This window comes from Anser brachyrhynchus (assembly GCF_964034855.1).
Source record: "Anser brachyrhynchus genome assembly, chromosome: 16".
NCBI lineage: Eukaryota > Metazoa > Chordata > Aves > Anseriformes > Anatidae > Anser > Anser brachyrhynchus.
Window position 1 is genome coordinate 3,110,968 of NC_137734.1, and position 15,337 is coordinate 3,126,304.

Genomic DNA, 15,337 nt, shown 5'->3' on the forward strand with positions numbered 1-15,337 from the left:
CACCGAGCCGGCCTCCTTCCCTCACGGCCTGCCGGCCTCCCCCCGCCGGGCCTCGGCCACGTGTCGGCGCCTCCCCGCCGGGCCGGGCCGGCCGGGCCCCGAGCCAGCACCGCCACCGCCCCCCGGGGCCCGTGGGGACCGGGACCGGGACCGGAGCAGCCTCGAACCCGCGGCCCCCGGCTCTGTGCAGCCCTCAGCCCTCACGTCGGACCGATGGGCTCCTTTTGGTTTAGTTATTACGAATTTCTGCCCCCCCCTCCGGTAAGTAATTGCACCCCCGCAGCAACACGGTGAAGGGGTAACAGATGTCTCAACTAAAATTAAATTTTACTGACTTTTCAACTAAAATTATTTTTTCTTTTGCATGCCTGTCTTGTCCCTCCTGTACCCGAAAGTTGCAATGCTGCTTGTGGCGTCAGGGACAGACCCCTGCTCCTCCAGCTTTCAGATTTATTTTTCAGGTTTGCCAGCAGAAACATCTCTCTCTGCTTAAGATTTAGAAGTGAATACAATAGTCCCACCCAAATTTAGGGAGAAAATGAACAGGAATCAGCGTTGTCGTAGCCCGATTGAACTCTGTTGGACAGAGCCGTTGCCTTCCTGTAAGTGTCACGGAGATGTAATCAGGCTCCCTTATGGAAATAGATGATTAAAATAATGATTATCCCAGTCCAAAACAAGAGGAGGAATGAGTCACTTCAGGAGTATGAATGAGCAGGTGGAGGAGCTTTGTTAAGATGTTGTACAGGTGGCCAACAGCAGCTTGGGTGCAGGCACGGCAAACCCTAGGTCAGCAAAGGATGGAGAAGGAGCTCCCGCACAGCCTGCCGAGGGCATACATGGCTGGGAAAAAGGTACTGAAGCTCCTGGGTTACACTAAAAAGTACAGGGCACAGGTGCACAGCAGGCTTCTCCCATCTGCAGCCAGGAAAGCCAGCAACCTGTAAACGTTCAATAAAATTAAGACTTCAGCAGAATAGCACTCAGCTAACTCACTCATTCTTCTCCAAAGAGGAATGCTTTTTAAGTCCCTGAAAAGCAGTTAGCTTAAATCAGGAGAAGTAACAGCATTATTGAGCTAAACCTTACAGGATGAAGCAGTAAAATGTTGTTTGCACTTCATAGAAACAACTCCAGAACCAGGAGGCCCCTAGGGCTGACAAAAGCAAAAATCATAAAAACATACTATGTTCTTTGCCTCAGCATTTCTTCCTCCAAGGAAAGAGGTCTCCCCAAAAAGGCATCTGGCACAGCCACTTAAGTTGTACAGGCCTCCAACCCATACAGAAAGCAAACAATGCCGACAAGTTTGGCACGTGGAAACTGGGGGGAGCTGTGCAGAGTAACCCCAGGGCTCAACCTTCATCAGATTGTAGGCTTTCCTTCAATTATTTGGACAGGAAATTAGAAACTATGCAAAGAAGGTATTTTTATTCATTCTGTTACTGCGTCTGTTTCCAGAAGAAGGAGCCAAGTCATGAAAAAATGCAGCCAAAAATCAAAACCATTGTTCAATCTGTTATAAGGGCTGTATATATAGTTGTTGTTTCTGTTGTGGTGGTTTTGTTTTAAGTAGCGTATATGTTTGGAGTTAAATTAATTCCAGGCAGGAGGGGAGATGAGTGCTGATGTAAGTACTGAAGTGAAATGTAGGTAATAAGGTCAAGAAAGAATGGAAGAGACGAGATTTTGGGCACAATACAGCACTCACAAATAAAATCTTGTACCCATACTTGAGTTACTATGTTAAGTCTCATTTCTATAGGATGCACACACATCCAACACTGACACTGCAATGTTGGCTTATTAACTTACTAAAATTGATTGAATTTAGAAATTGAGTACGTCAAAGTTTTCTGTATTTGTACTCCTCCAGTTCCTCCCTACTGCTCAACATCACCTCTTCAATCAAAAGGTTCTTTGACTAATTTGTTTCTAATGTAAAGATCTAATTTTACTTTCAAAAATAGTTGCAGTTAGAAAATGCGTTTGAGTGTAAAATTAACAGCCAGCTTCTAACATCCACCACATGCACATAAATGTTTAAAACGTAAAAGAACACACATTATTGCTTTCACTGCTTCATAACTTTCTGGAAGTAAACTTCCCATCAGGCTGATTAAATAGCAAATGGAAATAACACATTAGACAGGTGTTGACTTCAGAAAATAATCTTACTCAAGAACACAATCTCCCGTTTTTTTCTGTGTTCAGCTTTATCTGTCCAAAGATTAAATCAAACAAATTATTTGGTTAGTATTCAAGCAGACGTTTACTATGACTGAATTTTACCCACACGATGGCTATATTATGTGGGTATTTTATGAAGTTGAGCACAAACCATGATGCAGTTATGTATTTCTGAGAGGATGTGAGAAGAGAAATAGGCTCACACATTCCATAAAAGACAACTGTTTCTTGAAGGAACTGTCTGACCGCAGCTTTAAAGAGCCCTGCTAAGTATGAGCAGTTTTAACATAACTTATTCCCAATCCAAGGAAAATGCAGGTGGTTTCTAGCGCCAAACAACAGAAATTTGCAAAATTGCTGCACACAGCTATATGCTGAAAAATAAGCAAATGATCAGAGAAGTTGACAAAAGGGAGATTGTTTTTAAACGAACAGCAACTCCCGTGCACAAATTCATCCAGGTGGGTATAAGGTAGAAGCATGTTATCGGAATTCCAGCTTAACACATGGAACACAAAAAAACCCCACAGGATTTTCTGGTTCTGAAGTGCCTGAAGGTAGCGGTGTGTAGCCCACCAGTACTTTGGCCAACCTTGTCCTTTATTTCATAATATGAAAGCCAGAGGGGAAAGAATAGAGGGTCCTGTTCGTACGCTTTGGTTTTTGGCCCCATAAAGCTGTGCAAGTAATGTGAACTACCTGACAAGCAGGGCTAGGGACAGACAGCTTTGCTCATGAATTCTACTGTTCCTTTGTCATTAAGAACTTTATGGCAGAAACTAATACTGACCAGCTGTTTCAAAACGGAGAAGATCTACAGTGCAGGTTAGAACCCATCACAACTTGCTGTAGTGTAAAGGGAGACGTAGGGCAAAGTATTCCTTGTTATCATTTTATATTCAGCCAAGTATCTGAAGGATGCTTTCAGCTGCTGACAACAGGAGGCCTGGCAACCCGTGAAGATAAGACACACAGGGATCACACTCCAACTCAATTTAATAAGCTTCATAATGAACTTGGACAGAAAATGGTTTGAAATAAGTTGAGCAACACTCATCTACTAGTCAAGGAATTTTTAAGTAATGCTTTTAAGCTTATATTCAAGCATACAAAGCATAAATTTTACAAATTAAAAACAATAAAATCACCCTAGAATAATGTAATGGCTTCCCCTATATGTACAAGGAGTGGAAAGGAGACGGAATTATTTCCAGGTAATTTCACAGATTTTTAATGCTACATAAGTGCTCTCCACATTCATTTCAATTTTTCTTTTAATGCGGGTGGAAGGAGCAGAAGTGTTTCAGTGAAATCATCTTAAGACTGAGAGAGGTACTTCACCTGGTTTCAAGCTCTGTATGTTTGCCTCTTCAAAAGTCTTGAGAGGAAATGCTTTACTTAAAATTCTGCTGTTAAGTTTCTGCGCAACAGCCTCTGGTTTTCCAGCTAGATAAAATTAAACGGTTCAGTAAGTATTTCTCAGAAAGTACTGCCAGTACTTCATCTTCATGGAAACCCATTATCCACAACCTTTTACAAATCACTCCATTGTACAACAGAAGCAACCAGAGTTTAGCTTAGATTTGACAGGCAGAAAAGAAACATAGTAACAGCCAAGAGACAGTCATTAGGGAGGCGATAGGTTTTGGAGAAGGAGTGAGATTCGTAGCCTAATCAAAACACACTTGATATAAAGTCTTTTTGCAGAGGCATATAAGACAAAATATTTTACAACCCAACTTTGTTATGTTCATAGCATTAATGAAAAAAATCTTGCTTTCTTTCAACAAAGGAAAGGCTGGGGGAAGAATGAGTGTAGTGTGCCACAATTAATTACCAGATTTGTTTGCCACCTTCGTGTTTGGAACAAATCTTCATACAAAAGTTAATCTCGTATTCTCAGTTCCAAATTAAGTGAAACAAAATATGTATTTTTACACTAAAGCAAACTGATCAAAGTGGCATTTAATAGTATTTGTTAAAGTGGTTATCTAACAAAAATGGGTTAACAAAATCCCATTCATTAGTAGTCACCAAATAAGACATTTCTCATGCATATGACAAAAGTTCATTCGTGTACTGACAGAGGTCTGTTTACTGTGTACAATATTTCCATAAATTATAATATGTTTCACAGCCCCTACCATTCAAGAATATTTCAAACAGATTATATATTATATTTGTATATGCAAACTATTTTATATACACTAATATAAAGATCCTTAGAAGTACCATTATGACTACCTTTATGCTTTCTCTAAAATGCATAGCTTTCGAATATTTTCTTGCAGTTACCAAAAACTTTACAGATTAAAGCTGCTTATCAATGTGGCATGTTCATAAAAACAAAGTGAAATAGTTCTATACTAATTTTATATTAAACTCCTTAAAAAACATGTTTATTTTTAATGGAAAAAAAACAAGCTAGTGAAAATTCAAGTAATCTATGCTCAATCTCTGCCCAAATACTATATGAAATTAATGTAGCGTTCTAGAAGTACAGTGAACTTCTCAACCAGGACGTAATACTGCATTTCTCATGGAGAAAAATGCTAGTCATGCCACAAAAACGCACCACTTTCCACTTCATCCGGGAGAAGCTTTAGATGACATTTAGTAGACGAGTGTCAGAATGGAGGAAAAGCTGATCAGTTATACGTCAAGAAATTAGAGCTATTCCAGTTTTGTTTCTGCAGTTTGTTATTAAACAATGTTACATTAACCATACAGTTTCTCACAAACTAAAAGTTATACATGGTTTTCAGACATCAACCGACTGGAAAAAGCCAAAAAAAAAAAAAAAAAGAGAGAGAGAGAATACAACTGTTAAAATTTTGGTGTTAGAATAACCAGTCTGGGTGAAGGAAAGCCAGACTGCTGTTGTAGTTGGGGGGTAACTGATAGCTTGTTTGTTATGTGTCAATTTCAAGACCTCCATGCCACAAATGCCTTAAAAGTGCAGAACAAAACTATCATTAATAAATGGGAACAAATCATTTTGTTATATCCATCATCTAGCTTAACCTTGGTGCTCTGCATCTCTAATAGCTGCTTAACAAACAACGGTTTCCCCCCACAAAATATAGCTACACAAGTAAACAGTGTTCACAGTAATGCAATCAGTAACAGGTTTTGTTAGTTTCCATAAATCAGGTGTATCTGCAAAGCTTTATACAGTTTAATGCATAAGTATTCCAGTAAAATTAAGTGAAAACTAAGTTTCATTCTACAGGGTAATATCTACGATACTAGACTAGATTATGTACAGTATGGGATTGGTATGACAACTGCCAGTGTTTCGTGATGTTAAGCTACTTCACCCATCAGGTCGGTCTTTGTTCAGCAATTCTTTAATAACTTGATATACGGACCTAAAAATCTAGAGATCAATTTGGCAAGATTAGTGCTTTCTACCACCGGTTGTGTACCAGTGAACAGTGCTGTAAAATTAAGTCGACCTGAACATCCCATACCCAGAAGATTACAATTTGTTGACTTGAAAGTCTGGACTTCACATGTAAAACGTTAAAACTATAATCCTAACTGGAGTGAGGACAGTCAGTAAACAAAGTAATACAGGTGAAGATGAACTGCATCTCTTCAGAAAGGTACGGAAGGATGGAGAAAATGGAAACTTCGGTCTTTAAAGACAGCCCTGCTCCGCTCAAGGCATAAAAATAGCCCAAGTAGCTGTAAAACTACGATTCTTATTCAGCAAGCATAAAGGCAGATCCTGCACAAGATGATACATCAGAGGCTTCAATGAGCATCTCTCCCCCCACGTCATTTCCTAGCACAAGTACATCTTTTAGCTTAACAAAAATCCAGTGGCTGTCAAAGCTTCAGTAGCCTGCTGGAATCACTGCAGCGCCTACAGCTGCAAATTCAACACAGCGGGGGAAAGGTCCCTGTCAGAAAAACTCTCAAACACCTCTGCGGGCCATTTTGGTCATTCATGAAAATTAAGAAAGAACTTACTTCCAACAATACTCCTCGTGAAAAAGATGGGTCACTGATCCATTATGAACATAGCTCTCACCATATAAAGCACCAAAAATTCAGAAACAAGGAAAAAAAAGTCCTTAAATTAAGATTTACAAGTTTGTACACTATTTCCTAGGCAAAAGGTTGACCTTACTGCAAAGTTTATAGATGAAAACTTGACCAGTTACTTTTAAGGGGAATGTATATCTGACTATAACTTAAAGGTAGAAAATATTCACTGTTCTATATACATATTTCAAACAGGAGACAGTTAAACGTAACTGAATAGTTGCCAATATAACTCCATATTAACTCACTGGCCACTAAACTAGGCATCAGTAGCCAATTGGAAAGTTTGAGTTTTGTACTTTTAAAAATGCTATTTTTCCTGTCTTCTTTAATTGTTTTTTAAAAATGTATTATAGTGCATAGCCTAAGTCAGACTTTCAGAGATACAGCGCCTTTCAATGCAGTTTTTGCAGCATTTAAAAGGGACTTTTCTCCCTTCAAATTAGATGTTCATTGAAAAATCTGAATTGAGTGCTGTACTGTAGTAAAAATATTTCAGTCACAGACTGATATAAATGTATACTGTGCAGTACTATGATCGTTTGATGTCCATCTGCACACATTTTACTTGGGTTCTTCAATCGTCCCCTTGCTGAGGTCTGTCATTTTGGGATATTTCACTTTCTTCTGGTCTAGCTCATTCTGAGCCCACAGTAGTAGTTTCAGTAATTTTGCCAACTTGGGTGTTGATTCACGATTTTCATAGTCTAGAACAGCTTGATTAACCTCACTCCAAACCTGGAAAAGAAATACTGGAGTTTAGCGGTAGTTTTCCTACGATTAACACTGGTAACGTCACACAGACATGGATAACGTCACACACAGCTTGTTGGTCCCTCAGAACGTGGCCACGACAAAGCTCCATATGCTAAAAGCCTGGAGAAAACAAGGGAGAGAGCCAAATAGTTGATTACGGTAACATCAGTTTTGTGAATCCTGCTTAAGAAATACTTCTGTTCTTTTGAATACTGCTACATACATTTTTCTAAACACTTCAAAAATATTTGGACATGATTTTTAGCAGAAACAAATAAAAGATATCAACTTCCTTTTGAGAAAAGTACTACCTTCTGTCGCTGCATCATGTTAAGCAAGTCTCCAAACGGTGATTCTTCAGGATTATCGAAGGCAAGCAAAGCCAACGTACGCTCCATTTCTGTCAGGCATTCCCGGCTCTCCTCGCCCTGCTCTGCTAATTGGGTCTGAGCAAATTCTAGAGCTGCTTCTGTCTCACGCTGCCGAATCAGTTCAATCAAATGCTGTTGCTACATACAAAAAAAAAAAAAAGGCACAGGCATATTAGCTAAACAAATAAACTTCTTCAGTATTTCAAGACCATAATCTTCAGTCATTAGCATGTAATTTGAGACAAATGCTAATGCGTAATTTGACAGTTTAAAGTCAATTCTAAATGTGTTAAACAACTGACTTGTTAACGAAATCTACTGAAAAAGGTGACCTGATGCTTTCAAGTTACATGTTTTGGAAACATATGTTACTAAAGGAACTACAAGAAATCCAGATTAGTGATAATTCTGAGGTTGGCAGATCACAGACCATTCTTGCTGTTAGATATTTTCATGTTACTAATTAATTGTATATGATAGTTACTGCACCATGCCACAAAATTTCCCACTGCTACAAAATGATTCCAAGAACAATCAGTTGAAACTGCACCCACATTCAGTCACAAACCCTTTAACATAGTCCTGAAAGTCAAACTACTTTTTCCAGTCCTTCAGCAACCTGTAGAACAAAAATAAAGTTTGCCACCTGTCCTTACCTGCAAATGAAAGTAAAGGTATCTGTTCGTATCTAACAATTCTGGATGGAGGCTGTTTATTAATGCAATGGCTTCTTGAATCTGTCCTTTCAATATCATTTCTCGAATTTTTATTCTTTCATCAAGAGTCTCTAAATCAACACTGGGTTCAATTCCAGACTCCATTCGAAATTTCTCTGCCGCTTCCTTAAAGCCCTCTGAAACAGAAACATTTTACACATAAAGTCAGTTTCATCAAGCAACTTAAATCACAAAAACACATGAGCAATACTGAAATCTTTCCATTTAAGCTGGTGTTGTTTTTTTTTTTTAAATAGGAATTCTGAACTTCTGAAAAATTATTTATGTAAGTATCTAATCCAACACGCATCTAGCAGTACACGCCTAGTTCATTCTTAACTCAAGTGCCCTCATTCTCTAAGGATGTGTGCCAGATGTATTCCGATACTTCTTAACTTTAAAGCTTTAACAGAGCAGTGTAATTATTCCAAAATGGGCTCACATTTTCAAAATTTGGGTGGTTTTGCTTCTCCCTCTATCCCATTCACTTTTATACAGTTTTACTAAGAATAAACAGGAAAATAAGATTAATTTTGCTTTTCTAAAAAATGTAGTGTTAGTATGAGAAAAAGTTGTAACATCTATTCTAAACCTTAACTTATGCCTTCATACACACAGAAGTGATTTAGCATACGTTACTAGGCCACTAAGATGCTCTTCCCTCATCCCAGAAACTCCAGCCATGCACCAACGTAAACAGGGGTGTAGATCAGATATAAATGCCTCCACCCTGGTATAGCTTACTCCGATGGTATGCATCATAATTGCTAGGGACAACCTCCAAGAGTTTTTGATTGCTTTACGAATAAAGTGAGGCTATGGTGCTGAAGGGCTTAATATTTTTGGTCTCAATTATTTTGAGAACAGTGCTCTTTCAGAGTCTTTCTAGACAGTTAAAGTTTGCTTCTGATAGGTGTTCTGTGCAGCTTTAAGAGTGCTATTTAACAGCAGCAACATGTCTTGAGTTCTGTTTTAATTGCACAAAAAAAGTTATACAAAAGCAGGTCATTTTTGTTAACAGAATTCCAAAAAATATTTTTTTTTTTTATCTTTCAGCACGAGAATTAAGGTCAGCAAGTGTAATTTCTATTGCATGATATCTGCTAAGTCTCTGATTTAGTATAATTGAGTCAATGTCCACTTAAGTAAATACAAGAGCAGCTGTACGCTGCTAAGAGAAGCCAACAGCAGTCACCGAAACTTTAAAATCCTTAACTTCACTCTATGTAGTAACATATTCTAACCAATATAATCTGTCCTGATAAAATAAACAGCATGCACTTAAGAGCCTCCCAGCATTACTACTCATTGTTACCTGTCACAAGGTAGTTCATGATAAGGCGGTTCATGTCTGCTCTCTGAATATGCAAGTTATTAAGCTTTTCCATCCATTCATCTTTCGTAATTTCATCAGGTTTTTCTGCATAACTCATCCTGAACTCTTACTATAAAGAAGAAAAAAAGCATTTCATTTAGCACAATTCAATTAAAAGCAAGTTTAATGTATACAAAGAGTGCTACTACTATCTTTTTATCTTTCTTATGAGGTCTTTTAAATTAACAATCCCAAAGACATCCTTTTATCTCAACCACTTTTACATTTTTCTCCTCCATTTTCCTGCACTTTGACAGCTGCTAGTCAGTTTCTAAGGCTGCTTTCATCCATCATCAGAACACAAAATTTTAATACCATCTTCTTGCGCTTACTCTTAATTCCAGTCCAAACAAATCTTGTATAAAAGTTATACAGGACACACAGTGCCATGATGTAGCACTAATAAACCACGGTTTATCCAGAAAATTTCTAACAAACCTCTGAAGAAAAACTTGTGTAAACAACATTTGCTCTCAAGTTTTCAACAGAACTTGGACTAGATAGATAGGTATATTATACGGCTACGAAACAGCACAAGGTAATTTATCCAACGTACAGCAGAAAAGCTTATACCAGCTAAGCGTGGCTGTTCCCAAAACTACCCTGTCAATGCCAATAAATTATCTCCGAGCGTTTTTCTCAACTACACGTTTTCCAGACTTGGAATCAAAGCGCTTTTCTAAAACGCAAGCCGGCGTTTAACCACCTCTACTTTCCAGCCACTACGACAGGGGCGGCGAAAGGGGGAGGAGAAGGCGGCGACAACAACAGCAACAGGCACCCGATGGCTCCCGGGCAGCCAGGAGCAGCAGGGCGCGCTCCCACCGCGGCTCCTTCCCCACACGTTCCCCTGCTCCCAAACCGCCTCCACAGCCCCAACGCCCCCCGGGCAGCGGCAGGCGGCACCCAAAGGCCCCCGGAGCGGCACAGCACCCCCCGGGCCCGCTCTCCCTAACCACACGGCGAGAGAACGCGACTCCGCGATCCCCCCACAGCCCCAGCCCCAGCCCCGTCCCCTCAGGATCCCCCGGCCTCCCCCCGGGGACCCCCGGCCTCTCCCTTCCCTCACCCCACACCCGCCCCGGGCCCGCCGAGACGCTGCCCCCCGCGGCCCGGCCCTCCCGGGGCCCGGCCCACCGAAGCTCCCGGCCTCGCCGGCCCCAAGCCCGGCGCCTCCCCCTCGCCCACCCCCGGCCGCCCGCCGAGCTTCGGGGCCCGGGGGAAGGAGCGGAGCCGCCGCCGCCGCCGCCATCTTACCGCGCGCCGCGCTCCGGCACCACCGCGGGCCCCGCCGCCGCCTCCGCCAGGCCGCGCCGCGCGCAGGGCTCTCTCGCGAGAACTCGCTGTCTCTCTCGCGAGATCTCCCCCTCTCTCCCCCAATCAGCGCCCAGAGAGGTGCGAGAAAACGCAACCAGCGAGACGCCCGGCGGGGCGGTAGGACCATAGAGATGAGCCGAGGTGGGGCGGCTCGGTACCATAGAGAGGGAGGGCGAGTCCGCCAGGGTTACCATAGAGGCGGGGCGGCTGAGCCCGGCCACAAGATGGCCGCCGGCCGCCTGAGGCAGCCTGGGGGGCGCCGAGGCGAGCCCGCCGTGAGCGTGGTGCAGGCGGCGGGGCCAGGCCTCGTCTGCTCCTTGCCTGCCCTCAGCAGGCTCCATGCTGCCTGCACCTGCTGCTGTGCCACTCCTGTTCCCCTCAGACGTTTAAATTCATGTCACGTTGCAGCCCCCTGTGGGACAGGGACACCAAGCTGTAGCCTACAGCCTCTGGCAGAGGTGGCAACATCAAATCATTAAAAAGTCACTGATCGTGTCGCTGGTCTGGTGCAGTGCAAGCACGCTGTGCTGAGTGAGGGTGGAACTGCTACGCAGACACAGCGGGCATCACACCAGCAGCCTTTCCAGCACAGTTATTCTTGAGCTGTGGCTGGCGCTGGCACATGCTAGCCATTTCAGTCTTGACTGCTGCCCAATTGGCCCTACCAATCTTCCAGGATAATTCAGATGGAAATGGGTCTTGTATAGGTCACAGCCTGGCATATTAACATAAAGTTCCACCAATTTCCAGTTAATGTTGCAATGCCGGGTTGTGAGCTGCAGTAGCTGAGGGCTCTGATTTACAATCTCTGTCAAAGTTTGTATTGGCTGCTCGGGAGAATTAATAAACTCACTGCAGCTAGATCCAAAAGGGTTTGGGAATCAAGTCATTCCATAGGAAAGACAATAAGACACTACAAGTTATATATTTAAATAGAGAACGGGAATTAAGAGGTATAACTTTTGAGTGTGAAATACTACAAGTGAAACATCTTGGGAAAATGTAATTTCACTTTTACAGAGTGAGAATAAGGCTATAATTACTCATTTTTCACTCTTGTTGCTGTAACTCTGCTATAAAACATAGCTTCCAAAACACATCCATTACAATTGACCCTACACTGAAATTGAGAATCTCTACAGTTTAATCAATAATTGCTTATTTTAACTTATTTCTCCAAAAAAACCCTCAGTGTTTATAAACAACGCAAATTTTGGGAAAGCAAACTTCAAATAGGAAGTACTACATGCTAATAGTTGTTAGTCATATGACAAAGAAAGCTACAGCATAGTAAATACCGCTATTGATTGGAGAGGGCTTTTCTTTGGGCATCAATCTAAAAATACTGTCAATTAATTTGACTCAGAAGGAAAGACAAACCTTCAGACTCTATTTCGTGTACTTCTGAACCCTGTAAAATCTCTTATTTAGATTCACTGAGTCTTGTCAGCTCCTCCCCAAAAGGTGGAGTTTCTCAGGAGATTCTCATTAAGAGGGAGAGAGAATAGGAAGGTGCCCCTACTTGGAAGGGTTTCCTGAGCTTGCTGTAGAGGGAAACTCCCCAAGCAGAGAGGAGACAGTGTGTAACTGTTATCACAGCTGCTATTTACAGGTAAAGAACAAAGAATAGCTTATAATTGCTTTATAAAAAGTAGGATGGTATATTGAATGAGCAAATTAAAAAATGTGTGAGCTGATTTTTGGCAGCACACTTGATTGTGCAGTGCTTACCACTGTTTTTTCATAGGTTAGGGTATCTGACCAACTGCAGCAGAACTTTGTAACCTATTTGCAGAATATCATGACTAGATGTATTCTCTTTTATTTTTCTATGTTTTCCCATGCTTTTTATGGTAACGTCAAACCTGGTTAGGGATTGAACATTTGTTTGAGAGAAAAAGACTTACAATCACTGCGACAAGGAAATACTGAGTGTTGCTGTTGAAGCATTTTCTTACTGAGCCTGAAAACCAAGTGCCTTTCTAAAGCATCAGTTGTTTTTGTGTGGTTAAATAATACTGAATGCTATTATTTGTAGTGAAACTTTTTTTTTCTTTCCTTCTAAGGCAGCATTAGCCTGTTGTGGTAAAATCCAAAGTTTATCAATAACTTATGAAGCTATTATTCAATTATCTTGATGCAGGCCATTTATCCCTGCTAATGTTTTAGGTGTGATGAAAACTCCCCGTGTCGGGGGGGGGTTGAGCAGTACCCTAGGTAACGCATATTTTATGCTAGTTCTTTCCTTATACATATCTACCAGATTACCTTCTGTTTTTCTTTATTTTAAACTTGTATCTCCCTGAATAAATGTTTAATCATCCCATATATAATGCCTGCTGCAGCTTTTAGTGAAGAGAAGCACTTAGGTTCACAGTGCTCATATTCTGGAATACTTAAAAGACTTAGAAATACTGTATGGCTTGCATGACTTTTCTTTAAGCCTTACAAAAGTAGAAGGGAATAGGAAGATAGAAACAATTGTTGCCCTGCAACAATTCAGGACAAAAGCTCTCTATATCATTTCCCCTTTTCCTAGCACTAAAGCCTAACATCTGTTAAAAACATCGCTTATTCCACAAACATGGAACCAAATAATTATTTTATTACTTAGGGAAAACCTTTCGCAATGCTTTTGTGCCTTCAAAGCTCGATTACAACGCGTAGACGCAAACTGTCTTGCTTTCTAGAAATATTTCCATGGCTATCATATGTCACTGTCCTAAAAGAATCTTATAGTAATGAGGCCAATAATAATGTAGAATGTTGGTCTTTGGGGAAAGACTACAAAATTGAGAATAAAAGAAACTTGGGTATCTGCTAAACTAATTCAGTGCATTTTATAGGACTTTTATGTGATTTATAATTTGATAAACCTCAGAGAGGTATTTTGGAGGCAGATATTTGGAGTTAAGTGGAGTAAATAATAAGTCAAAATCACTAATTCATGAAGAAGTCACTAAAATCCCTGTAAAAAGACACATTGGGGGAGCAAGTTTACCCAGAATTGGGGAGAGTGGGGGGAGGACAGGCTCTAAGTTTCTGTCCCTTGGTAAGGGAGGGGATTGCTTTCATTGTGAATATGATTAACACGTGGTAAAGCGCTTCTCTCTTCATCTAGTCTTTATGAAACATGATGCATCAGGAGCCTTGAAGAATCAAGCACCGAGAGGATAAACTGCTTTGATACCTGTTGTATCTATATTGGCTGATGTGCTGGACTCTGGGAACACAGGCCTTTTTGCGCACATAAAAAAAGGTAAAGCTGGAGCACAGCCAATGAATATAGTCTCTTCTGATTTAGCGATAAATTATCTGTTAAAAAGCAGAGATGGAGTAGGGTTGAGAACTTGCTTGTTTACTCTTATCCCTAGACTTTGCGTGGGCTAACTCTGTCTCAAGTTTTTACCTGGCTGTAGAAACTGACTCCCCAGAACACTCACTGAAGAAGAACTGAGAACGGGTGAGCATAAAGTAAGTATCATCTTTTAGGACTTTTAAACACTGAAAAAGGTTACTGTCTTTGTGAAGGGAAAGGCTGGAGAGAGTAAAAGTGACATCCCTGTGCTTTTTTCCACCATATGAACCCAAATGTGGGGAGACATCATCTTCATGTTGCACAGGTGCCTTAGTGCCTGTTCAAAATAATAGTTTTATGGTAGTGCCTAAACAGTCTTTTGTGAGACAACATAAATACAGCACATAGGCTTCTTTCTTTTTTATATGGAAAATGACAATTAGGGAAACTCAAGGGATAAACAAATACAGGTCTATTAGCTGAAGAAGAAAGTCTCGGTGCATTGAGTGCATAATAGTAGAAAAGATTTTGGAAAGCAGTGGAAAAAAGTTTTAAGGAGAGTAGTGCTGAGGGTTTTGTAGACATCTTAGCATAAGCTTTTCCGGTACTTAAGAAGGAGAGATAGATAAGGTGCTTATTAGACCATTTTAGAAGCTGATTGATAGTCATTAATCTTTCTGCTAGGATTTCTCAGTGGTGTTTTCAGTTCAAACCACTTAGGAGATATGATCATGTTATGTAAGGGGATGCCTAAACCAAGACAAAACTTGAATTCTACAGATCACGAAAAAAGCTGTTTGTGTGTTGCCAGGACAATGCAGATTCAAACCAGTAACCCAGGAGTAAATTTCCTAAATTAAGGGAAAACAGGCTTTAATACAGGAAAAGATTGGGGAAGGGAAGGGAATGAAGCAGAGAGTTGAGGTGCTGAGGATACCACTGAAGCAAAGGAGACACAGGTGTTTAGTCAGGAAAGATAGATACTCTGCTATGGTCTTCGTTAAAAGGCAGTCTTTAACACAAAGATTTTTTTTTTGTGGGTTAAAAGTGTGATGTACATTAGTTAGTATTCACTGAGTGTGCAGGCAAAATGATTATTACATTAAGATGGTATAAGCCTCTTACCACATGTGTTTAAGAAGATTTTAATACTCGTTTCACTGCTGAATTCAGTTTCACTGCTCGTTTCACTGCTGAATTGCAGGCATCCCCTGTTCACTGTTGGTGTGCAATTTCTTGTTTTGCATGTTCCCTTTTCCTT

The 15,337-nt window shown here is 40.8% G+C and overlaps 2 protein-coding genes and 1 long non-coding RNA gene across 5 annotated transcripts in view; 2 read left to right on the forward strand and 1 right to left on the reverse strand.

Moving 5' to 3' along the window:
- The first annotated feature begins 133 nt into the window (after nucleotides 1–133).
- LOC308178873 lies at nucleotides 134–4,161 on the forward strand. Its single transcript, XR_013940014.1, has 2 exons — nucleotides 134–261; nucleotides 462–4,161. It is a non-coding gene; the product is annotated as an uncharacterized lncRNA (long non-coding RNA).
- GID8 (GID complex subunit 8 homolog) lies at nucleotides 3,169–10,877 on the reverse strand. Of its 2 annotated transcripts, none has more exons than XM_080558030.1 (5): nucleotides 10,719–10,877; nucleotides 9,402–9,531; nucleotides 8,027–8,223; nucleotides 7,311–7,508; nucleotides 3,169–6,981 (listed from the first exon to the last, which is right to left on the reverse strand). In XM_080558030.1, the coding sequence occupies exons 2-5, from the start codon at nucleotides 9,517–9,519 to the stop codon at nucleotides 6,808–6,810; spliced, it is 687 nt and encodes a 228-aa protein (XP_080414156.1). In that variant the 5' UTR covers nucleotides 9,520–9,531; nucleotides 10,719–10,877; the 3' UTR covers nucleotides 3,169–6,807. The 2 variants fall into 2 exon arrangements, with proteins under 2 accessions (XP_080414156.1, XP_080414157.1); XM_080558031.1 differs by lacking the exon at nucleotides 3,169–6,981 and adding an exon at nucleotides 6,994–7,119.
- A 1,359-nt stretch (nucleotides 10,878–12,236) lies between these two features.
- Nucleotides 12,237–15,337, forward strand: part of DIDO1 (death inducer-obliterator 1) — a 58,005-nt gene continuing 54,904 nt past the window's right edge. For both annotated transcript variants that reach the window (XM_080558019.1, XM_080558018.1), the window contains exons 1-3: nucleotides 12,237–12,390; nucleotides 13,900–14,037; nucleotides 14,153–14,252. The gene's annotated coding sequence lies outside the window, so the exon portion shown is untranslated. The remainder of the gene's footprint in view (nucleotides 12,391–13,899; nucleotides 14,038–14,152; nucleotides 14,253–15,337) is intronic.